Source organism: Schistocerca cancellata, chromosome 3 (assembly GCF_023864275.1).
Source record: "Schistocerca cancellata isolate TAMUIC-IGC-003103 chromosome 3, iqSchCanc2.1, whole genome shotgun sequence".
Lineage (NCBI taxonomy): Eukaryota > Metazoa > Arthropoda > Insecta > Orthoptera > Acrididae > Schistocerca > Schistocerca cancellata.
In genome coordinates, this window is record NC_064628.1 from 557,171,813 (window position 1) to 557,198,805 (window position 26,993).

Genomic DNA, 26,993 nt, shown 5'->3' on the forward strand with positions numbered 1-26,993 from the left:
TACTTCACAGATATGCTGAAAAAAAAATTCTAGACTTAGCAGGGGAGAATTCGAATTTTCTGTCAGGTCATGTGTTGCTGCAGTGAAGTGGCAGGATAGCAAACCTGTTTGTATACCATCAAATTACCACAATCCAAACACATTACAACTGTTTTGAGAAGAAACAAAGATGGAAGCAGAACTGAAGTAAGTATTCTGCCCATTGGCTGTGGCAGAGTATAATAAAATAATGGGAGGAGTGGATAGATTTGATCACCTGCGTGAACGGTATGCTGTAGGCTATCGTTCATGGAAGTGGTGGCACAGACTGTTTTTCTTTCTTGTAGATTTGGCAGCTGTCAATTCCTACACTATGTGGAAGCTACAGAAGACAGAAGCAGACCAGCTAACATTTAGATTGCACTTGGCAAGGCAGCTTATCTCTGAAATCTCAGGTCATAAGCGAAGAGGAAGGCCTGTTCATTTTCAAACACCAGAAAGGGGACAGGTCTGGAGTGCCAGATGAAGTTCGTCTGGAGAAAGTTGTAACTCATTTGCCTACAAAAGGAACAACAAACAAAAGATGCAGCCAATGTAGCACCAAGAACAAAGAAAAGAACAAAACTAATGTGCAGCAACTGTCGGGTACCTTTGTGTGTAGCGCCATGCTTCTCTAAGTTCCATAGTACATCACCTTAGTGAACTCTAAGGACAATATGAACAAATACTAATATAAATGTAATGTTTAACATGCTTTTTGTACTAAAAAAAAGGATATACATTTTTTTTTAAATTAGCAAGAGAAGTTACTCCAGAGGTCGGTGGGAAGAATAGTTCCCACTAATTTTTTTATACTCTTAGGCTAAACTCTCACTTTTAAGATTTAAACTATGATTTTATGAATGGTTCCTTAGCGCAATACAATGTTCATAAAAAGTCTATAACTTATGGAAATAATTTGGCCACTAAAGGGTTAAGGAAGCACAGAAAACATATACCAGGAATTCTGGATGGGAATTCGAACCCTGTTCCAAATAAAGATGGTTGGTTGATTTGGGGGAGGAGACCAAACAGCAAGGTCATCGGTCCCATCGGGAAGGAAGTTGGCTGTGCCCTTTCAAAGGAACCATTCTGACATTTGCCGAAAGTGATTTAGGGAAACCACAGAAAACCTAAATCAAGATGGCCGGATGTGGGTTTGAACCATTGTACTCCTGAATTCATCCAAATAAAGAGTTCAGTGAGCATTATTTAAGTTGTTTGAGTTGGTAAACTGATTAGAGCTTTAGGGTTATGGAGCTTGTCACAGTGAAGCAGTAACACACCTGTTCAGTTAATTGGGTGCACTTTATTCATTCCACAAAACACACTTAAAGTATGAACTTGCACAGGTGATAGTATGGGACTAGTGAAGTTAACCACTCTTTTTGAGATTTGTACATATGTTTTAGTCACTGGAAAATTCAGCAGACAGGGTTTGCACAGTCTCACAAGCAGCACATTGAAGTCTTCATAGCATGATAATTTAATCACTCTTACAGTAGGGTTCAGCTTCATCTTTAGCTTTTAATCATTTTCTTCTACCTGATGCTCGGTGGATATGAATAGGATCTCAACAGTGTTGCTCTTGAAAGAACCTAATATGGAAATTAAATTTAAAAGTCACAGCTGCTATAATGCACAACACACACTCATCTTTTGGCTGTATAATTGATGACAAATTCAATAAAAGATACAGCAAAGAACTGTTCCTAGCACTTTAATGTGGCTTCTAGTTCACCATTTGCTTTCAGTTCTTTTATTATGTCCAGACCACCTATAAGTTCTCCTTTCACATACACCTGGGGATACGTTGGCCATTTGGAGAATTCCTTTAAACCCTGGCGAACATCTTCATCCTTTAAGATATCATAGGTATCGTAATCAATTCTGAAACAAAACGAGAAGATGTTCATGTTATTTCAGAAATCATCTAGTGAAAATAAAACAACTTCCTATTATTAGTTTTGGCATGGCACAACAAATCAACATTATTTTGTAATGATGCAGTATGTATTTTAACTGCAAATAACATTCACCGAAACAACAGGAAGATGTAATTGTAGGTACATGTCTCACTGATGCATTTGCTTGCAAAAGTGTACAAAGTATTTTACATGACTTATCTGATAGTTTATTTTAACTTTCTTGCTATGTGATAGATACATGCAAATGTTTCAATACACTTAATTATAGAATAATGATTCTGCACAGTTTGGACTGAACTGGACAGATTGCCCTCTCCCCCATACATAAAATGATGAGCCAAAACATTATGACCACCTGCTTAATGATGTGTTAGTCCACATTTTGAACACATGCCAGTGGCAGTTTAGCATGGCATGGATTCAACATGCTCTTGGTAGATTTCTCTAGGTATGGGACACCAGAGGTCTACACATAGTTCTCACAAATTATGAGCCAGTATTAGTGCACACTGAGCTGGTGCCCTATAGAATCCACATGTGCTCCATCAATTTCAAATCAATCAAATTTGGTGGCCAAGAAATGAACATGAGTTCACTACTATAATCCTCATGCCAATGTAGTATGATTCGGGTCTTGTGACAGTTACCCTGTTGGAAGATGTAATTGCTGTCAAAAAGGTATCGAGCATGAAGGGATGCAGGCAGTCCCCTGCTGTCATGCTGTCTTCAATCACTACCACTAACCTCATGGAATGTCCCAACAGCATAATAATGTGTTTGGTACAGTACATTTTTGAACAGCCATTATGACAGTGCAGCCAAGAGCAGATCCAGAAACAGCCTTTCACTTGGTGTAACGAAAGAAACATGATTCATCATATTAGGCAATAGGTTTCCATTGTTCCACAATCCAGTCTTGAAGATACCTCATCTTACAAAGTGGGCATGCATCTGACTTACACATTCGATAATGAAGCATGGACTTCCCCAACTAGCCTACTTGTGGTTTCAGCATTCTTCAAATAATTTCCGTAGATGCTCACAACTGTAGACTGTGAACAGTCAATCAGCTTCACCATTTTTGAGATGCCTGTTCCCAGGCACAACACAATAACAATCTGCCCTTTGAAAGTCACTTACATCTGTGGCTTTCCCTATTTGTGACCCATTTCACCAGAATGATTCCCAGTTCAGCTACTTTCCTTACCCTGTCATGTATGGAATTATTCCACGTGGCTTTCCATCTCTTGGTGAGGTGGAAGCTAAGGTGCCATAAAGTTACAATTCAGGCAAAACATTCAAAACTAACAAGGGGGATTGCTAATGGATGTTAGTAAAGGAATACCGTTTGATTTCGCTTACTTTTTGTTTGGGCACAACTGATAATTACACAGAACAACTTTAAAAGGAAGGAAAATTGTTAGAAATAACAATACCTACAAAGTGGGCATTTTAATAGTACTTCAAGTAAATACAAGTGAAATTTGACACACACACACACACACACACACACACACACAGTATGAGGACAGAGCTTACCCTATCTCTGAGAGGATATCAACCAGTTGTTTGCTAAAACCACACTGTGGCACGAATCGATCACCTTTCATAAACACCATGCAGGGGCTTCGTGTGATCAACTGTTTTAACCTGTAAATAAAGGCATCATTTAGAAGACTACTATATTTTATTATAATCAGTTGCAAACACCTGGTTCACATGGTTTTTATTTTCATTTGTTTTCTGCAAACACTCCAGATCACTCAAAAACACAGAAAAAATGAACAGTCAAAAAACTGTAAAAAACATTAGAATGCCACGCTAAAAAGACTCTTGAATGCTCAAAAACACACTCCAGCACTTTTAAATCCATTAAGATGTTCAACAATAACCTAATTTGAAATAAACTACTCTGTCAATCACTTCTTTACAGATCTCCGGGAACATTTCAAAACATTTAAAAAATCAGGAGCTTTCAAGAACATACTGAATCTAGAACATTCGAGAATATTTTAGAACATTCAAAAACATTCATTAACATTCAAAGGTATTCACTAAGGCTCAACAACCAAGATAAATCTCTAACTTTTTCCCTTAAAATATATATGCTGATATGAAAGGAACAAAAGATTCCTGGTGACCACCACAATATGATAGCAACCACTTCCAACAATCTTATCTCCAGAAACACATCATCTATCACTGCACAACCACACCAGTACACAGAGGAATCCAGGGTAGCACCTAATGCAAAAACCAGTGACTGGTGGTAGGTGGTGAAGTCAGAAATTATAAAACTATACTAATTCATAACATTTTAATACAGCTAGACACAATTTAGGGAATGAAAATATTTCTTTGGTTTCACTATATTCCATACTTAATTAACTCACCACAATACTTGTTGTGAACTACATTTGTCACCTTGTTATTTGAAGAGTGGATGCATAAATTCTTTGAGTTTCCCATCCCTAGACCAAGCTACATACTTTTAATTGGCCATGATGTATGATTATTCTATATTAATAACACCTCATTTATAGTGACACTAAATGCTAATCTTACTGGATACTGCAGTCCTGACTTGAAATGGCAGCTAGGTAGATGCAAGTTGAATCCTCTGAATAAATGCTGTTTTTCCTTTATCTTCTCCTGATATTGTGTTTGCTTCAATTACTCTGTTTGATAACTGTTCACGACCATTTCTTGTTTTGATTTATGAATTAATAGCATCAACTACTCGACTTCTTACTGATGAAATGGGTTTTCCAAATAACCAACCGACTAACTTTATCCACTAATTTATTGGAGCTACTGACAATGTTACATCAATTATTTATAAGTTCAATTTGGCCAAGTTACAAAATCAACTGGGCGAGTGCCTTCACTAATTTGTATGAGTTTATTGCCAAAATGTTTCACTGCTTCATCATTGGAAAGTTGAACTCTCATATTTGCTCTTAATTGTACTTTCCTTACTAGAGACCAAAGAAATGATTTCTTCCAACATGAAATCAATGAATCTGCTAGAGCACATTTTTGAATAAGTGGAAGGGTTTGCCAAAAATTCCAGAATGTGTAAGTAACGCACCTACCATTAATTCCAGGTTACCTCCAAGATCTAGAACATTCTTGAATCTACTGAAAGATTCTGTAACATTTTTGAATATTCTAGATAGATCATTGGAACATTCTGACTAGTCCCCAGGCACTTCAACACTCGATTCCAAAGCTATTTCACTATCTTCTCATATGGAGTCCATTGGTGTAACGCCTTAAGTTGACATCCACATCTTCAAACCACACCTTCTTCATAGATAGGGGATGGAAGGTTACCATATCACATAACCCTAATGAGTCTGCAGGAGTGTGTGGCGGAGTTATAGCGGTGTGGCACAGACAAACCGCACTTACATTCATTACGTCGTTACGAACAAATGCCCTCTTTAGACAAACATATCTTCATAATTAATCCCTGCAGTTCCAAAACAAAATCACCTTCACGCATGGGGCACGGAGGGTTACCACTCGCTTGCAAAGTTCTGGCAGCACACACAGCCACAGCAGGCTTACTTTTGTTAATATAGTGATTAAGACTCTATACCAGAAAAGTATAAATTTAACAAACTGTAGATGAAAGGTTTTTGCATAGTTTTGTACATAAAATTTGAGTGTTTATATTCACATCAATAACATGTTTGCCAAATGTAGCTGACAAAGCTTTTTAACTCTTAGACATGCAAAGTGGGAGCCTTTGCCCACTTCTACTGTATGCGTTTTCTAAATTCATCTCTTTCAAGGTCAATGAATGATACAACTCATAACTGTTACTACGTGAAGCCAAGCACCGGCACGCCAGTCGAGAATGACAAAGCAGAGAGGCTGCGAGAAGAAATCAACCAACTGCACACTGACTGGACCTCAGGATGACAATGCGACAGCAGTGGCCCCTATGTGAAGAGGACGTAAGTGCCGCGACTGACTGGTGACAGCCCAGTTCAACAGCAGCTTCAAGATTAGCGACTTGGATAGCAGCATCACGATAGGCACTTTGATAGCAGTTCAGGAAAGACTTGTCAGAGATCAGCAGTCACGCAAAGATTGCTTATTTCATATGTCGCCATTTGCTTGCAACTCATCTGTGTAATTGTCAAAGTTAAGTATTTTATCTTTTCTTATTGTAATAAAAATCATTAATATGACTTGTTTGATTGTCTAGTGAACCGTGTATGAAGGCTTCCTAGACACAAAAACTTTGGTGACGAGGTGAACAAATCCCATAGTGACACCCAGAGCCTGGCTAATATAGTTTTGTTTGTTGTGGGCTTTTGTGTTTTGCTGGCGCCTTAATTCTTCCTTGACTTTGCTTTGCAGGGTTGTGTTTACACATTTTAATGGTGGCTCAGTGTTTTTTCTATTCAGTGTTTTCAAGTGGGCATTGTAGAATTTTTTTTTTTTTTTGCTTGTGTGCTTATTTTTATTGCTTCCATTGTCTATTTATTGCATTTGTCTATTCCAAAATGAGCAACCCACCTACCTCGCCCCCTGCTCAGACGCCTCAGTTGCAAGCAACAGATGAAACGCAGCTAACACAGATGTTTCAGTTTCAGATGCAGCAGACTGCAACCCTTCTAAACATGGCACAGCAGTTACTCGCAAGCCAAGGACCGAACACAGTGCATGCAACAACTGTAGCTCCAAGTGCCACACTTACATCTCCTTTTCACCAGTTTAACGAAAAAGAAGAGGAATGACTCAAGTAGTTGCAAATGTATGAAGCCCACACTATTGCTCACAAAGTATCAGGCACTGTGAAACTACATTACTTTTTTTGTCAACGTAGGAAGGGCAGTCTTTTGCCTCATTCAGAAATTGTTCCCCAATGTCACTCCAAGTGACTTTCCTATGATCAGGTTGTAGATTCTCTAACTAATTATTATGGCCAACAAGTGAATGTGGTGGTTGCTAGGTACCCATTCTATGATTGCAAGAAAAGGTCAGAACAAACTTACTGTGAGTGGGTAACATATTTGCAGGGTATGATAAGGAAATGCAAATTCAAATGTGCTTGTGGTGCTTTATATTCAGATGTTTTGTTGGCGTGATGCGATCGTGTACAATGTTACTGATATCAAACTTAGAGAACAGATTTTGAAACAGTCAGATTCATCATTTCATCACATAGTGCAAATTCTAGATAGTATGATTCAGGTGCCACAGTGGCTGATACACTTGAGCAGCCAACAATTTGCTCACAACCGAACCAGTAAGCACCAACACACGCATGTGCCAAGCCACATAAACAGTTCTCTAAACAGGTGAACAGAATTAAGTCATGCCCTTGGTGCTATTCATGGCACAAACACCAATATCGCCTGTTCCGACAAGCACAGTGTTACGATAGTGGCAAGAAAGGTCACATACAATCTGTATGTTTGCAATGGGACGAACATAAGAATTCTGCCCACTCCTAAAAATCTAGTCACGAGGCCCGTGTAATCAATGCAGTTTATTCAAAACCTGCTGCAGACATTAGAAAAACTAGCAAGCAAACAGTTTCTTCAGTGCTATGCCAGTCCAACATACTTTTTGTTCATTTGTGTATTAGTGGAAAACGTGAGAAATTTCAGTTGGACATGGGTGCCTCTGTTACATTGCTGAATCGTAGCACGTATGAACTACTAGACTCCCCCCCGCCTGTCTAAAACTAGCACGCACCTGGGCGGCTTAAAATGGACAAGACATTCCCATTCTCGGAAAATGTACCTTGCCTGCCATGTAGCGCTTGCATACGTGAACTGTAACTTTCACTGTGCTACAATCACGTGATTGTGAGAACATATTTGGCCTTGATTCGTTTGGCTTTAAAATTCAATTCAGGACAGTGTGTTATCAGTGACTGCATTCAAGCCAAAGACAGTGTAGCTAGCTTGCTGAAAGAACCCCCTGAACTCTTCTCTGAAGGTTTAGGCAAAGCTAACAATTTTGTTGCATATATTACTATGAAAGACAATGCTCAGCTGAAATTTTGCCAGGCCAGAACTATACTCACTGCATTACGGGACAAAGTGGCTGCTGAACTTAAAGAATTGCAAGATAATGGAGCTATTGCACCCATACAAGCTAGTCGATGGGCAAGTCCACTGGTTTTGCTCCCCAAATCTACAGGCCTCATTCGCTTCTGCATCTACAGTCAACCCACAAACTGTGATTGATACTTATCCCTTGCCATGCCCAGAGGATCTCATGGACGGATTATGGGCTAGTCGCTACTTTTCAAAAATTGATTTGTATGACGCATATCTTCAAATACCACTAGACGAAGAATCTCAAAAAGTGTGTGTTGTGAACGCCCATTTGCACTTGTTTAAACATTTGCATCTGCCTTTTGGCAGTACTTCCGCACCCGCCATTTTCCAATGGTATTTGGAACAGCCGACTGCTCAAGTACCAACTGTTCAATCTATTTGGACGATATTGTCATAGCAGGTTGTACACCTGAAGAACACACTGCAAATTTGCATGCTTTGTTTCGTGTGTATCCGACGCAGGACTAAAGTATTGACTGGACAAGTGTGACTTTTTAAAAACTGAGTTGCAGTATCTTGGTCATGCGATAAACAGTCAAGGTGTACATTCTCTTCAGTCACATTTGTTAGCCATATGTGACCTGCCAGTTCCTCACAATGTCATGGAATTGCAGTGAGTCTTAGGGAAAATGAACTATTATATTCGCTTCATACTGAGTGCTGCACAAATCGCAACTCCACTGCGTCACTTGCATTGCAAGAATGTTCCCTTTGTTTGGACACATGAGTGCCAAGAAGCTTTTCAAAAACTTACAGATGAATTGCTCAGTGATCGATGCTTGGTTCACTTCGATCCTGACAAACCAGTTGTATTGCAAGTTGACGCTTCCTTTTATGGAATCGGTGCAGTGCTTATTCAGAGTTGGTGATAAAGACTTCTTTCGCATCAAAAGCGTTTTCCAAAGCACAGTGTAACTATTCGCAAATAGAGAAAGAAGCATTGGCTATTGTGTATTGTGTCACCAAATTCCACCACTATTCGTATGGCAGAAAATTCTACTTAGTAACAGATCGCAAGCCATTGCAATCCTTGTTTCATCCAATAAAATGCCAGTACACCAGTTGGGAACAAAGAAGCAGAGAAGGCTGTGAGATCAGCCAGTCACACGCTGACTGGACCTCCCTACGTGACAGCAGCGGCCCCTATGAGAAGAGGACATAAGTGACACGATCAACTGGTGATGGCCCAGTTCAATATCAGCTTCAAGGTTAGCGACTTGGATAGCAACGTCATGATAGTTCAGGAAAGACTTTTGTCAGTTAGAGATCAGCAGTCACTCCCTGTTTTCCTTTCCCTGTTGCTTTGTAACCTGGATTGTGAGTAACTGACTCCACTTTCCCTTCTTCCCTTTCTTTCCCCTCTCTCCTCCCTGATGAAGGAACATTTGTTCCGAAAGCTAAGAACGTAAATTTTCGGTTCTGTTTTTTGTGTATCTATCGGCTGTACTGAGCTGAGGTAAGTACTGGCCAGCCCCTCTATCTCTTTGTTAGTATTTGTTTCACATCTTTATATGAGATTTTCCATTAAACATTTTATATACATCAGTTTACTGAATAAAAACAATAATCAAAGTAATTCTGATAAGGTTAGAAATAAATTTCAAAGCATGTGATGAGATTTGAACCCAGGACCTTCTAGAAGACAAAAATTTATCTTAACCATTGAGCTACACTACTATTCTGAATTACACTTTACACTGATACAGTTATGATTTTCCATAGCAGTCACAATGCTGATGTGCCACCTTCAAAAAGTTTGGCATCTTATATGAAGCTTATCTAATCTAAGCTGATCCCTGTGATGATAATATTTGTGTATATGACGGCAAATCACATCTTGTGCAAAAGGATTGAGTAGTGTTTGGTTAGTGTTGTGTACGAAAAGTGCGTATTTCATTAGCATCATTGCGTGTGTTAACATGTCTAGTGAAATGCAAAATAAAAGGGGCAGGCCCAGGAATCAGGATACAAAATTCCAAACATGTCAAGAAAGAAAGCTGGGCGCAGAATCGCAAGTAAACTAACAAATTATTCTGGTATTTTGACAACAGTGAACAGCTGAGCGCTCAGGTTGGAGGAAACCTGCTACAAAGTGTGAAGTGTCAAGCAACAAGTGATTGTGATCAGACTATAGATTATATCCCACGAACCAAAATCAGGTAAATCCAATCATACATTTAAGTTCCTGTGCTGAGGTACTAGTAACAAATAGGGTGGTAGCTATGTGTTACTTTGCAGTTCCACATTATCATATCATCTGCTAAGTTTCTCATTAACAAATAACTTAGAGACTATCTCTTTGATCTCTTGTGACACAAAGTATTTTGACAAACACTGTTGAGATTAAAGCATGGCAGCTGTTCATTGCTGTTGTGCTTCACTATTTCTCCATTTTAGAATCCAAAACAGTGAATGTAGTGTGTTCCACGAGTTCTGCCCAAGGTTGAGGGAAAGAAAGGAAGTGAAAAATACTTTGTATAATTGTACTGATACTTAAGTCAGTGACAGGTGTCAAAGAGATGAAAAACTGCATGGAATGAACAAATTCACCCAGTGAGACACTAAAAATAATTTTTGTTACAGGTGTTGCTCGAATTGCTATCTGTTTGTGTGCTCACAGATTTCAGACTTTTGCTGTTAATATGCATAATCCTTGAGGTATATGTCCTGGTATTCCCTAAATTTATTATACGTATTTTAGGAAAAACAGAAAAAAAAGGAATAACGAGAATGTTTGAAGTGCCACTTGTTAGTGGTTCCAAGAGACATGCATAAATGCCGAAATACAAATCAATCAGAAGCTCTGCAATAGATCTTAGTAATAACTGTTGTATAAAAATGTAACAGTGTGTTGTTTACTATTATTATTATTGTTGTTGTTGTTGTTGTTGTTGTTGTTGTTGTCGTCGTCTTCAGTCCTGAGACTGGTTTGATTCAGCTCTCCATGCTAATCTATCCTGTGCAAGCCCCTTCATCTCCTGCTTAGTGTATTCATCTCTTGGTCTCCCTCTACGATTTTTACCCTCTACACTGCCCTCCAATACTAAATTGGTGATCCCTTGATGCCTCAGAATATGCCCTACCAACCGATCCCTTCTTCTAGTCAAGTTGTGCCACAAATTTCTCTTCTCCCCAATTCTGTTCAATACCTCCTCATTAGTTACGTGATCTACCCACCTAATCTTCAACATTCTTCTGTAGCACCACATTTCAAAAGCTTCAATTCTCTTCTTGTCCAAACTATTTATTGTCCATGTTTCACTTCCATACATGGCTACACTCCATACAAATACTTTCAGAAACGACTTCCTGACACTTAAATCTATACTCGATGTTAACAAATTTCTCTTCTTCAGAAACGCTTTCCTTGCCATTGCCAGTCTACATTTTATATCCTCTCTACTTCGACCATCATCAGTTATTTTGCTCCCCAAATAGCAAAACTCCTTTACTACTTTAAGTGTCTCATTTCCTAATCTAATTCCCTCAGCATCACCCGACTTAACTCTACTACATTCCATCATCCTCATTTTGCTTTTGTTGATGTTCAACAATTACTATTATTAACAAAACATATATGAGCACAAACATGCAAGTGTCAGAATTCTGCAATTTGCACTGCATATGTTGTGTGTCCAGGTAGCAGGCCAACATTGGATAGGATGCTCTCTCACTATCAAGCAGGAGACAAGTCTATTTTACATCAAAAATAAAATTATCCTCCAGAAAACTATACAATTATGAAACAGAATTTATGGCCAGGAGGCAAAAATGTCAGTAATGCTGATAAGCAGATACAAAACGTGATGCTATCCTAGCTTTTGGAACTAATAGTTTCTTCTTCGCAGAGGAGAGAGGGATCAGCCAGGGAAGGTTAAAAAGGAAGGGCTGGTCACTCCGACCCCAGCATGAGAGGGAGCCACCTCTTAAGGATAGGATGGTCCCTCTCATAATGGGGTCTGAGTGGCTTGCCCTTCTTCTTTAACCTTCCCCTACCTACCCCTCTCTCCTCCTAGAAGAATGAACTACTGATTCCAAAAGCTAAGACAGACCAGGTATTTTTATATGTACCTATTGGCAGTACTGATATTTTGCCTCCTGAAATAAGTACAGGCAAGCTATTTAGTATATTTTGCCACTTACCTATTCGCATCAACTTTCTTTGGTAACAAACCAGCTAGCTCTCCACTTTCTTCCATTTCTTTGATTATGTCTAGGCCACCAATAAGTTCACCATTGATGTACAGCTGGAACCATTACACAATTTGGTTATTTGCAGACTAATTTCAATGGCATAAAAATGCTTCCAGGAAATAAATTACTGATATTTGATAAAGTAATTTCAATTGTATGTATTTGTTATAGAATACTTATAAAAAAGCTTCACTTCCATTGTGCCTATAACTTGTAAATCTCTGAAGCCAAGAAACCATGACTCCTGCTCCAGTGTATGAATCACAATTACTACCAGACAATTGCATTCAATAATATTTGGAAGATACTAGAATACCTTAATAGTAATTTCAATTGACAATAATATTAACGAACAGTTTCTATACCTCACAGAAAAATGGTAAACTTGAAGATATCAAAGCAATGGACACGTATGTTTAGTATTTCGGTGCCACATTAGAACTGCATATACCAGCAATACTGCAGTCTGTTAGTGACATTAGTAAAGAGGAGAAAACTTAAAAATGAAGAGTAAGATGCTGAGAGAAAAATGGTAGCTAATACAGCCAATTAGACTGAACGGTATCAAGCCATTGGTCACCACTCAAAACTTCAAAGATGAGCCACTTCCACACTGCAGAGAAGTCATACTCAAGTAATGATGTTCAGATGATCGAATGTTCTTCCTTGTGTTGTTCACTGAGTGTGAGAACCATTGTTAACCTTAGGTATTCTACCAAATAGGCTTAGACTAGGGCTGCAACATGCAGTGATGACCAATATTTTCTGTGATGCACTTTAAAACTTAGATACAACCATGATCACATTCAAATTATGATCAGCACCTATGCCAGCCGCAGCAAAAGCTAATAAAACTAAATGCATAAGGCTTTAAAAGGTCATGTGTATGCAAGGCAACCAGTACCACTCCCAACCGGAGAGAGGAAATGAAGTGGGGATGCCACTATGAATACTGGACTGTAGATCAATGAACACTAGTTCTCTTATAGAAAAAGTTCTGTTAAAGCATGCAAAATGGCAGCAGATGTGTTTTCATTATCACACCTTGAACAACCAGAAAGATCTGCTTTGGATGGGGAGGTATCCAAGCTTGTGTGGTGTGGAGTAGTGGTAACTTCTAAGTGTGCGCAAAGTCATACATGGTTTTTATGTGGAACTGTGTAAATCTAACAAGAGAATATTTTTCACACTTATGCATGTCCTTATGCATGCCAATTTAAGTAGGTGAGAATTTCACCCTATAAGACAACACTACTTGGCACAAAATGTTCATGTCATTGACATATGCCTCCAATAGAAAAGAATTAAGTGCACAGTCACAAAACTGATCTCCCAGGTTATTGCACAGTATATTTAAGAAAGAATATTTTTAAAGGCATATTTGTTTTTTACTTTGACTGTATTTATTGACAAATGTGCATTTTTAACGGAACTTCACAAATGGAGCCTCATCCAGTGCATGCCCATTGCTATCTAGATGTGATATCTTCAAGTCATGAGTTGCAACTGTATAATAATGATTGATTGTACGATCAAGAGTTGAGTTGTTTGCTGTGAACCACTTGTAAGCCTATTCCATTAATCTCTGGGTTATTGTGAAATCAGCATACATTTTGAAGAATCCTCCAATGTCTTGGACCAACCATTGAAGTAGGAAAAGACCAGGAGCAAGCTAAGTACAAAATATTGCGGTACACCATATTTAATGTTTCCATTCTCTGAACTTTATTCTTGTGATATCAATTATTAATGTGGCCCTCTGTTGTCTAAGGTTGACTGCATCCATGAAGGAGACTGCCTTTAATGGCATATCCTTTTAATTTTCCAAGGTGAGTTTTAGGTTCTACAATTGAAACCCTTAACACGACAGAACATGTCAACAGGGTAACTCTTGTTTAGTTCTGCTAGAACTGAGTTTGTGGGATCATGCATTGTATTCTACATAGAGAAGCTTTACAGAAGGCTAACTACATTGTCAGTAAAAGAATATCAGAAAGGATGTTCAACATACTGATATAAGGCTTCTCCTAAAGACTTTCTGAAATCATGGGAAAGATGGAGATTAGTCTACAATTAGATGTATCATTCTTCCTTCCATTTTCATAAATGGGTGGTACTGTTACATATTTTGGTCTTTCAGGAAATACATCTTATCTCATTGACTCCTGACAAAGACAACACACTGAGTGCTACCATGTCAGCAGAAGATTTTCGTACTTTTTGGAAGTCCCAACAACAGATGAAAGTTTTGGAGAGGTCACAAGAATAATTAAAGGAGAGACAGAATTTACCTGCAATACAACATAAGAACTGAATGTTACATCTTTACTCTGAATGAAACCTCTGGTGATAGAGGGATACTACATTACATTAAGTATCACTTATCCTGGCAAGTGTACTTGCAGTAATGAAAGCTTTATGTGTATATTAGTGCAATCATTACTAGTACATAATGTAATAATATTGTACATAAAAGTCAGGAATTGAAATGGCAAAATGCTTTCTTAAATAAAATATCTTAGGATCCTTGCAATCCCATTGCAATTTTGGCAGTACCAACAACTAGAATATTTCATTAAAAGTTCTTTGCTGTAAATCCTTAATATTACACTTGGAAGTCCTGGTGTAATACAGGTAATGGAAGGAGTATAAGTAAAAACTCATAACTAAGGGATTGAGCAGCTGACACACACACACACACACACACACACACACACACATTCTGTGCAACAACAAACAACTTCACACAGTGTCAATACATAGCACATTGTCAATACATCAAACGAAAGGGACCATTCATGCATGCTCTGTTTTTCTGTTTCTTGCTTTCAATTTTTATTGGGATACTGGAACATTGCAATGCACCTACAAATGCTGCTCCATTCTGCAGTTCTGCCCTGGCCTGTGCCATTCTGTGCAGCTTTGCACCATACGTCTGTGCACGGCACATCCAGTGTGAATGCAGCTTTGCACTGCAGGCCAACAGAGTCGGACTGCACAATTGGGACACTGTAGCAGTGTGTGTGTCTGTGTGTGTGGGGGGGGGGGGGGGGGGGGTTACAACTGTCCTTCCATCAACAGTCTACAATTACACCAGTTGTGTTGACTAAAAGGTGTCCATTTTTTTGCTTAGTACTCAATGATCTTACACACAGCAGCACACTGGAGTTACACACAACACAGGTTTCCTGTTCATTAGAGGTGTCTTACTATTAACACAATGGGATGTCCAAAAGTTCCAAGAATTTGAATTTTGCTCACAAATGATTGTGAATACATGAAAATCCTACTAGGTATCTTGTCATACTTTCTTCTTGAATAAGTGTGGCTAGTAGCTACTAGATGAGTGGTTTGGTTAGTTGTTTGTGAGTACATTTCCACTGCCATATTTCCGTTAATTTGTGATTCTGCAAAGGACAACTTGAGACGCAGCAAGTTTATATAGTTTTGGTTTGAACTCCGTAATCACTGTGGAAGTGCACCAAATGTTGAAACAATCTTTTGGAGAAATTCATCAGGCACCATACAAACATACAGTACAACTGATACAAGCATTTTGAAAACTGGCAAATATTGACTGATGATAACCGTTCCAGCCGGCTGTCAACTGGCATCACACCAGAAAATGTTCAGTAAGTGAGGGATATGATTCTAGAAAATGTTCAGTATGTGAGGAATATGATTCTGCAGGACTGTAGACAGACCATTAAAAACTTCTAAAACACTGTGGAAGTAAGTTATGGCACATGAGGATGAATTCTGTAAGAAGAATTGAATATGAGCAGATTTGTGCCACAACTGCTACAAGATTATCAGAATCAACATTACATAGAAATCTGCAGGATACTTAAAACAACTGATTTAAGGTGAGTCCAAACTTACTTTCAAAGGTTGTCAGAATTGATGAAACTAAGTAGCAATTATTGCAATGGAGTGTTATCCTATTCTTGGCAAGTCAAGAGTAACATTAAGTCCTAGTACGTTCATACAGCCATGCGACACTGTTAGAAAATTCCTTCCTTTGGGATGTTGTTCAACTCGTGCATCACAATGACTTGAATATTGATTATTTTGTAAATTGTTGAGTTATGTGAATTTTTATTATTGGAAGTAAAAAGAAGGTTACTTGGCACCATATATGAAGAATAGTTAAGAACTGGCACTACTTCTTTCACTAGAGACTGCACTACAACTGCAGCCTTGTGAACAGGCACATTGTTGTGCAGGAAGAAGAGATACCTCCGCTTCATTGTTCTGGATGAGCAGTCTCAATCCTCTTCCGCAATTAGTCAGTGACGTCCAAATCTAACTGGGAATTTACAGTGGTGCCAGTGGACCTCTGGATAATGCTTTGAGCCTCAAAAACGGCCATGGGCATTACCTTCACTTTTGATTTTACCTTCTGCGCCTTCTTCAGTCTTGGCAAACAATCGGAAACCCATTCAGCACTGTGTCATCTTGTAGTAGACTGATAACCTCAGTATCATCACCCCTGATGACTTTTGCAAAAGAGAACTGCCTCCTTTTTTCATTTCACAGCTGGAATCCATGAATCATTGTCTCAGGTATGCAGAACAAACTCTGCACAGTTTTCTGTTTCAAAACATTCTTGCACAATTGATTAAAGTCGATACGTTCTTCAGTGATAGCGCTGCATGAGAGATGATGTTCAGTTTTCAAAAGGTCATGAATTTTCAATGTTTCTGTTTGATTAAATCGAGGTGGGCACCCTGACTTCTTGTTATCTGTGAACACCACCTGTCCTTCATTAAAATGTTTGAACCATTCAAATATTCTTCCACGACTTCAACAATTATCACTGTAACCTTTTTAATGGTCTCATATGTCTCCTTAGCCATTTCGCCAATTAAAACATGGAATTTTAGCCCGGTTTATAGCTCCACTGCAATTTGTGACAAAACAACATTACAGCCACACCTGCATTACTTAACACTGTCTGCTCACAACTGGCCAGTAAAATGCCCTTGTGGTGTTTATGGTTGTTAGTTCAATCTGCCACCATAGTTATTGTGCTACATCACTTATATAAATGGAACAAAATCAGTCTAGGAATTTTTCAGACAGAAGATGTGAACAGGACTGTTAATAAAAAGTTTGCCCCTTCTTGCCAGACAAGAACAAAAAGTTCTATCACGATGTTCTGAAGTGTTTGAAGGAGGGCTCGAGGAGAAAGTTCACGGAAGTGTTGTAGGAATGACTGGGTACTCCACCAACACAATGCACAACTGCAAATGGGCTAAGTTATTCAGGAATTTCTTACTAAAAGCAGGATGACAGTTGGAAACTGCACACCAGGCCAGGAATCAAAACTGGGACCTTCACTTTTTACCAGCAAGTATTTGGAAGGTAGGAGATGAGTTACTGGTGGAAGCGAAGATGGGTCACAAATCATGCTTGTCTATTTAGTCAGCAGAGCACTTGCCCACAAAGGCAAAGGTCCCAGGTTCAAATCATGGTCAAACACACAGTTTTAATCTGCCAGGAAGTTTCAAAGCCGTTGGCACACTGTACTGCAGAATGAAAATTCTTTCTGCAAACACGAGACTTGTTCTCTATCCATTGTACTCACTATACTTAGCTACATGTGAATTCTACTCTTCCCCAAAATGGAAATCAAGCTGAAGGGGCAGAGATTTGATATAGGTGGCTGAAGCAGAATCACCGGTGGTACTGAAGATTGTTACAAACATAGGCCTACAGGATGAATTCCAAAGGTGGCAAAATATTATGATTGGTGTATTATTCCCATGGGAACCACTCTGAGTGTGATGGTACCAAATAAGATCTTTATACGACTTAAGTTTAACTAATACATCTCAGAAACTTTTGGATACCACCTCATACTTGAGGGACTGCTACTTAATATACAATACTTCTTACATGGTTCTGAAAATATACATATCTACTAATGGTTTACCTGTGGGTAGGTGGGCCAATTTGAAAATGTTTTTAGACCCTGCCTTACTTCCTCATCTGCAAGTATATTAAAAGACTTGTATTTGGCATTATGTTTGTCCAAAATGCCTACTATCGTTTTACTAAAGCCACATCTTGGTTCTTCTGGTGTTCCTTTCATGAAAAGCATTACTGGTGCAGCTGTTATCAGCTTCCTCAACCTTGTATTGAGTTCTTCTTTAGAGCTTTGTTCTTCAACTTTTGGTGGCAACAATGGCTGACTCGAAACCTGGAAAAATCAGCATTTTCCTTAATTTTTAATCTGACAAAATTGTACTTTTACCAACAAAAATGTTGGTTGACTTTTTTTTTTTAATCACCGAACATGACTTTTACATAAATTCCAAACCTTCTGTTACTTCACACCCTGTACCCCAAGAGTTCGGTCCCAGATTTTCAAAAGGAAAATATTGTTTACATTGAATTACTGATAAATTGCTGAGACTTTTTGGGTGTACTCTGCCATAACGACATTTCTGTAGCTAATTTAATTTGACACTGATTAGCACTACTGACATACTTTCACACAATTTAATCACAACAATCTTTTAAAACTGACACATTGCATATCCTGCGATATTTTCACAATGTGGGTCACCGGAACATGCAATAGATAAATAAAATAAATTTTAATACGTAGTTTGTATCACATTTTGCAATTTTCAGACAAAATAATCACAAACAAATGTTATCTATGATATTATTTGGTGCCAAAGCATAATCATCAGATTCCAGTAGCAGCTCAACAAGCATTTAAGTGTAATGGTACAAACCAATTGGTTCACTTTCTTTGTCAATTCTGCAGCTTTGGCTCCATCAACTCGATCAAGTAAAATGTCTCCATTTAGCAGCAGGCATGTTGGTACAGATGATACATCATATTTCATTGAAACTTCTGGAACATCTTCAGCAGGGCATTTAGCAAATTTTACTCCCTGGGAAGTCACAATCATTAAACAATACACTGAAAATTTTGAATAAAATAAAAATGAATCAAAAATTTTATTTCATTTACTAATTCTCTATAACAGGTATGGGAGATAACATATACTGTCACAAAGATAATATCACACATTTTACAGTAAACAACTTTTTCAAAAAAACATTGCTAGCCTGAAAGTCTTGAGTATTTAAAATATAAAAAGAATTCAACAGGTAACACCAAGATCTAGTGTATTTATAGGTGGATACCAGATACACATACAATGAAAATTCTGTTTTTGTAAATATGAAAACATGATGAAAAAGAAATCAATGTTTTGCCAACCTGAATGAAGCATTTAACATATATTTCGCAGAGAAGCATTAATTTTACTGTGTTTTTAATGAAACATTGTACCCATGAAAACCAATCACAGTGAGTGCAGAATATTAATACCTAGGTTTTTTTTCAAAGGCTACTCACATGACTGACAGAGTTTAGTGCCCATCTTAAAAGTAAGGCTATATTATATTAACTTACATTTAACTCTGGCTGCTTTGCTAGCTCTTCAAGCACCTCATTCATTGTTTCACACTGCGTGGCCCAATTGGCATAAAAGTGAACCACAACCAGGTTATTAGATCTGAAATGAATTATTGGATTATTACACAGTCACAAGTGCCTTGCCTTATAATTTAACTTTAGTGCACACAAAACAGCAGAATTTAAAACAGTTTATACATATAGGAAATATCAATAGCTAAACGAAAAGTAGAATTTTTGTTAACACTGTCTGCCAACATACATTGATATATGTAATTGGACAGATAAAAACTCTACACACCAAGCGATGGCAGAACAGACACATTAAAGGTTATAATTAGGCAAGCTTTCAGAGCCAGTGGCTCATTCTTCAGCCAGAAGGAGCCACTAGCTCCAAAAGGTTGCCTAATTATAACATTCAGTGTGTGTTCTGACGCTGCTTGGTGAAGGAGATTTTCTTTTATCTATCCAGTTATATTGTCAAAGACTGACTGTTTTCATTGTTATAACATATACCGATAGCAGCACCTCCTACGTAATGTATACACTAGCTGTTGCCTGCAGCTGCATTTGCCTATCAGTAATGTTGTTATGATGATTGTGTGTTTTGATTAGCATAGCTTGTGATGTGCATGCCCCCCCACCTAACTACTCCAGCGCACAACGCGACGGCATGCACATTACGGCCGCCAAGCGGTGCATGCGTGCATCTATGCGTCTTGCTATAGAACTAGCTATACATTACACAACATGTATATTATGTACCAAATTTAATAATTTTTAAAGTAGTTTTATGTCCACTGATGTAAAAAAAAAAGACATTCTATTCCCTACTTCACACTATTAGGTTTTTTTTAAGTAGTTTATATTCTTCCTCAGGGTTCAAGCTATTTCCATACTAAATTTGATTGAAATCTATTAAGTGGTTTTGTCATAAAAAGGTAACAGACAAATTTTTGCATTGATAATATTACACTACTGGCCATTAAAACTGCTACACCATGAAGATGACGTGCTACAGACGCGAAATTTAACAGACAAGAAGAAGATGCTGTGATATGCAAATGACTGGCTTTTCAGAGCATTCACACAAGGTTCACGCCAGTGGCGACACCTGCAACTTGCCGACATGAGAAACGTTTCCAGCCTATTTCTCATACACAAACAGCAGTTGACCGGCATTGCCTGGTGAAACATTGTTGTGATGCCTCGTGTAAGGAGGAGAAATGCGTACCATCACGTTTCCAACTTTGATAAAAGTCAGATTGTAGCCTATCGCGATTGTGGTTTATCATATCATTGCTGCTCGTGTTGGTCGAGATCCAATGACTGTTAGCAGAATATGGAATCGGTGGATTCAGGAGGGTAATAGGGAACACTGTACTGTATCCCAACGGCCTCATATCACTAGCAGTGGAGATGACAGGCATATTATCCGCGTGGCTGTAACGGATCATGCAGCCATGTCTCGATCCCTGAGTCAACAGATGGGGACGTTTGCATGACAACAACCATCTGCACGAACAGTTCGACGACGTTTGCAGCAGCATGGACTATCAGCTCTGAGACAATGGCTGCAGTTACCCTTTATGCTGCATCACAGGCAGGAGCACCTGCGATGGTGTACTCAACGACGAACCTGGCTGCACCAATGGCAAAATGTCATTTTCTCGGATGAATCCAGGTTCTGTTTACAGCATCATGATGGTCGCATCCGTGTTTGGCGACATTGCGGTGAACACACATTGGAAGCGTGTATTCGTCATCGCCATACTGGCGTATCACCCAGCTTGATGGTATGGGGTGCCATTGGTTACACGTCTAGGTCACCTCTTATTTGCATTGACGGCACTTTGAACAGTGGACGTTACATTTCAGATGAGTTACAACCCGTGGCTCTACCCTTCATTCGATCCCTGCGAAACCCTACATTTCAGCAGGATAATGCACGACCGCATGTTGCAGGTCCTGTAAGGGCCTTTCTGGGTACAGAAAATGTTCGTATGCTGCCCGGGCCAGCACATTCTCCAGATCTCTCACCAACTGAAAATGTCTGATCAATGGTGACCGAGCAACTGGCTCGTCATAATACACCAGTCACTACTCTTTATGATCTGTGGTATAGTGTTGAAGCTGTACCTGTAGACGCCATCCAAGCTCTGTTTGGCTCAATGCCCAGGCGTATCAAGGCCGTTATTACGGCCAGAGGTGGTTGTTCTGGGTACTGATTTCTCAGGATCTATGCACCCAAATTGCGTGAAAATGTAATTACATGTCAGTTCTAGTATAATATATTTGTACAATGAATACCCGTTTATCATCTGCATTTCTTCTTGGTGTAGCAATTTTAATGGCCAGTAGTGTATTACGAATTTTACACTCAACTAAACCATGTAAATACATGGCAAAATACCACAAAGACATTAACATACTACATCATAAGTTATCAAGCACATAGTACGTTCAACACGTAATTCCTCTTGAATGAAAATTATTTCAACTAGGATAGGTGTGTTACCTTTATATCAGCTAACAAATGACGTTAATTCTTACATCTAATAACACCACATATGTTGTTTTCTTGATATTCCTCAATTCAGAAGGAGTTGGAAACACTATATTTTATGAAGAGAATGAGTTTGAAGGAATTTAGTCACTGAATATATTGTATGCAGAATAATAATCAACTTAGAACAACAGCAAACACTGAGGGGACAAAAGTTATGGGATAGTGATGTGCACATCAACAGATTGCACCAGTATTGCACACACAAAGTACAAAAGAGTAGTGTATTGGCAGGGATGTCATTTTTATTCAGGTGGTTCATGTCAAAAAGCGTCTTAAGTGAAACATTCCATTTCGAAAATCGTTAGGGAAATTAATATTTTGAGATTCATGGTGTCAAGAGTGTGCTGAGAATGCCAAATTTCAGGCATTACTTCTCATTATGGACAACACTGCTTATCTGTGGGTGGATTCTCTCAATATGGCATAAGTATCACTAGTTCCTTTCATCAAAGGGTTCGAAAAGTGCTGTGTTTAATGCCCTGGATGCTCACGAGGGCAAAATACTTAAGGAGAAAAGTGACGAAAATCTTGACAGTGATTAAAAAAATAGTGCTAGTGAAGTTAATAGTCAAATCAATGAAGTCTGATTATAAAGTTCGTATTTCAGGGTAATGTTATCAACACTACAACATTTTTAATGCAGCTAAGAGTGGCTATATTGTTAGCAGCTTATGTAAATGGTTAACGTAGGAGGAATTTTCCTTCACTAGAGTTTCTCTTTTCTCCCTCTCAAAGTTAAGAGTGCTGTTATATTTTAAAAAATAGGGCAAGTTATTTGCATATATTTCATGATTGTTATTGTAAACACTATTTATGCATTACATGTGCAATCTACATCACTTGTATTAATAAAAATTTTATAGTAATTATGTTATAAACTATACTTATACAGCTTACAAATTTACAGCTAGAGAAATTGCACTGGTTCAGCAGCTTTGTTGCCAAAGGGCTTTCTTTGACTAATACTGCTGTATCAGAAGTCTTAAAGTGACCTAAGTCTTAAAAGGATGGACGTATTGTACTATTTTATAATCGACACATTAGATCGTCTGAAAAACATTTAAATTCTATCTATTCTGTTGCCCAATTTGTGTTTTTGGTGTTATGAGGAAAGGGATGGAATGTCATCATACAGATACAGTAATTGAAACACTATTTACGGGTATATTATTTGATTTTATAAGAATGTAAAACTTTTATCCCCTATCCTTTGACAGAGGTCTTCATGTGTCCAAGTGCAATATTTGTAGCAATCATCTTCAGGATAAGTACTGGGGTCTGGGGGTGGTCTTCCCTAAACGACATCACTTTGTTGCACAGAACGCTATTGCCGTGTTAATTTAACAGCTCATCGGCAAGCAACAGAATGTCAGCAGCTCGAGCACAGAGGCAGCAGTTTACTGCAGCCATACAGTAGATCTCTTGGGTCACTTGTTTATCCTGTTGAACCCAAGCCTTAAAGAGTTGTTGGCTGGCAAGGACACAAGCTGGGTGAACTGGATTCACTGGCAGTAAGGTTGCCAATGGCTTGCGCCACAGCATTTATCTCAATATCTTCTTATATTTTAAGCATACAAGATTCTTGAAAATTTGTACATCAGCCACACACCAACCAACCAACAGCTGTGTTGTCCCAGTTGCACATGATCTTCACCCTCCAATATGGGACTGATAGTAGAATAAGTCTCTCAGTTTTGTCAACACAGATGTCTCTGCAGTCACATGCCAGATCATAAAGGCCTGCAGCATAGAGTGTGGCTACAAAATACTTTGTGGGCCTCCTCAGATCCTGTGGTCACTGTGAATATAGCAAGTCAGCAATAGCCTTACACCACCCGGACAGTGGCCGACCTTTCAGTTTTCAAGTTGCCTGTGTGCTTGTTCCGAGGCTACGGATTGGGAGAATTTTGGGAAAGAGCGATTCACCTGTAAACAAGACTGCACATAGGAGGCTGATGAGATCTATTCTTGAGAACTGCTCGAGTGTTCAGTTTCCATACCTCATTGGATTGAAGGAAGACACTGAAGCAATACAGCGGTAGGCTACCAGATTTGTTCCGGTAGGTTCAAACAACATGTAAGTGTTACGGAGATACATCGGGAACTCAAATGGGAATCCATGGAGGGAAGGTGACATTCTTTTCGAGAAACGTTGAGAAAATTTAGAGAACCGTCATTTGAAGCTGACTGCCATACGATTCCACTGCAACCAACAAATATTGCGCATAAGGACCACAAAGATAAGATACGAGAAATGTACGGAGGCATATAGACAGTCGTTTTTCCCTTGCTCTATTTGCAAGTGGGACAGGACTAGAAGTGCTATTAAGTGCCCCAGAACCCAGCAGTTTAATTCCACAAATGTGGACAAAATGTTGGATTTACAGACTTTTTGTACTTTATACAATGTGGCCCAACACACTAAAGAATTTTATTCAAACTGACACTAGCTACAGAAACCTACGGACTTATTGTGCATTAACTGCTACGTATTTAGTTTTATTGCAGCTACAATTAATTTTGTGAAACTACATCTGCTTGCAAACAATTCCTGGTCTCTACTTAATGGTGGGCGTTTCACATTACTTGTTTTGCTCTTTTACCATTAACTTGGTTATTGTGAAGAAAACAAATAGTTATCAGCATAACAACACACAAATATATTGGAAAGTAGGGTGTCTATAAATAATCTTTCTGCTGCAGCTGTCATTTCTTATTTCAGATGAATTTCATCTGTAATCACAAATCAGCCATTTGACATTCAATAATCGATGAAGGTCTTCTCTCTATGCAGTGCAGTCTTCTGCAGTATATTGCTACTGTTTGTTTTCTAATGTTATACACCTATTTGACAACAGGTTGTTGCCTCAATATTTTCTAATCTTTTGAAATCTAGCAAAGAACTTCTTCAGTCCAGCTACCAACGATATGCTTGGCTCCACAAACCACCTACCTCCAATTCGTGTTCATTAGTCATAATTATTCTTCAACTTTAGACTGTTCTTGAAACCCTCTTTCTGCATTTAATTTCTCACACATCAGAAGCCCTGTTTTCAAAACACTGATTTCCCAAAAAAGGAATCATTGAGTCGCAGACAGGCACCTTTGAAAGACTGCTAAAATTAAGGATGGTGGCTTGTTGGATTGAAGAAGACCAAGTGAAGCAAATGAGGGAAAAGGTGGTGTTCTGGAGGAAAGTGGATAGGGTGTCCTCACCTTTGAGACAGACCATGAAAATATCGTCAATGAAACTGCACTAGGTGAGGGGCTTAGGATTCTGTGTAGTTAGGAAAGATTCCTCTAGATGGCCTATGAATATGTTGGCATAGGGTGGTGCCATTAGGCACCAATTGCTCTACCACAGATTTTAGTGTTGGTGATGCTTTCAAACAAGAAGTCATTGTGAGTGAGGATAAAGTTGGTCATAGTGACCAGGAAAGAGATTACAAGTCTGGAGCCAGATGGGTTTTGGGAAAGATAAGTGTTCAATAGTGTCAATGATATGGGCTTTGGGAATCTTGGCATTGAGGGAGATGGCATCAACGATGACAAGCCAGGTGACAGGTGGTAAAGGAACAGGAACTGTGGTAGTCTGTGGAGGAAATGATTGGTGCCTTTTATATAGGATGATAGATACAGGTAACAGGCTGAAGGTACTGGCTCACAAAAGCAGAGATTCTCTCAGTACCAGCATAGTAACGGGCTCCAATGGGGTGTCCTGGGTGTTAATATGCCAAGAGGCTCACTGAGGCATTCACAAATCAAAATTACCTTCTGAACCTTACACAGCAACAAATCTCCCGAGCCTAGTCTCTCCAGTCATCTATCACCACCCATATATCCACCATCTGGCTACAAAGGGGAGCTTCCCTTGTGACTCAGTACCACCCATGACTTGAGCAACTGAATCACATTATCCGCCAGGATTCTGACTATCTCTCATCATGCCCTCCGCCACACACCGTTGGGTGGCTTGCGGAGTATAAATGTAGATGTAGATGTAGATGCCCAGAACTGAAGAACATCCTACCCACTATCATCCTCACTACTCCCATGGTGGTATTCTGTCACCCGTTCAACCTATGCACTATCCTTGTCCATCCATATTCCACCCATGCTCCCAACCATTTGCCTCATTGTTCATACAGGGTGTATATGCGAACAAGGAAAAAAGTTCCCAGACTTCTTGGTTAAAAATACACTTTTTCCCTGGCAAAAACACACATTTTCCCAGGTGAAAAACATTATCTGTGTTACATGACGGCATATTTTTTTTCTCTGAACCGTAAAACTTATCTATCCTCTGAATGGTAAAAAGGTTTTACATGCTGGTACAGAACTTTCCTGCACTTTAGGAACTGAAACTCAGCAGAAAAAATAACATGTTTTGGAAAGATCTTCGATGCACAGCAACATGTATGCTACATATTTATTTTACAAATATGAATTCCGCTGAACACAGCATGTTAGTTTCAGAAGCACTGAAATTTAAATTCCAATGCACTTTTGTCAGCCAATCATAGGTCACATCACCTTGTCTTGCCAGCAAATGATAGCAGATATTTAGAGCATAGGACACGTGATGTCAGATAGCAACATCACTGTTAAATAGCATAAACAAACAAATAGGAAAACTTCAAGGTTTAAATTAATATAAATACAGTATAGCTACAAGAAAGCCAAGCTTTCACATATAATATTGATCTTTTTTGCATGTATTATCCTTTAAAATCCATAAAACACAAATGTGCCAG

At 38.8% G+C, this 26,993-nt stretch overlaps 1 protein-coding gene across 1 annotated transcript in view; it reads right to left on the minus strand.

The window, feature by feature from the left end:
• Positions 1 to 1,307: 1,307 nt before the first annotated feature.
• LOC126175401 (glutaredoxin-3) overlaps positions 1,308 to 26,993 on the minus strand; it is a 37,758-nt gene continuing 12,072 nt past the window's right edge. The window contains exons 2-7 of the mRNA XM_049922193.1: positions 19,668 to 19,770; positions 18,979 to 19,140; positions 18,168 to 18,434; positions 12,179 to 12,282; positions 3,486 to 3,596; positions 1,308 to 1,908 (exon numbers count right to left, since the gene is read on the minus strand). Of these exons, the coding sequence (XP_049778150.1) occupies positions 1,731 to 1,908; positions 3,486 to 3,596; positions 12,179 to 12,282; positions 18,168 to 18,434; positions 18,979 to 19,140; positions 19,668 to 19,770 (925 nt within the window). The 3' untranslated portion in view covers positions 1,308 to 1,730. The remainder of the gene's footprint in view (positions 1,909 to 3,485; positions 3,597 to 12,178; positions 12,283 to 18,167; positions 18,435 to 18,978; positions 19,141 to 19,667; positions 19,771 to 26,993) is intronic.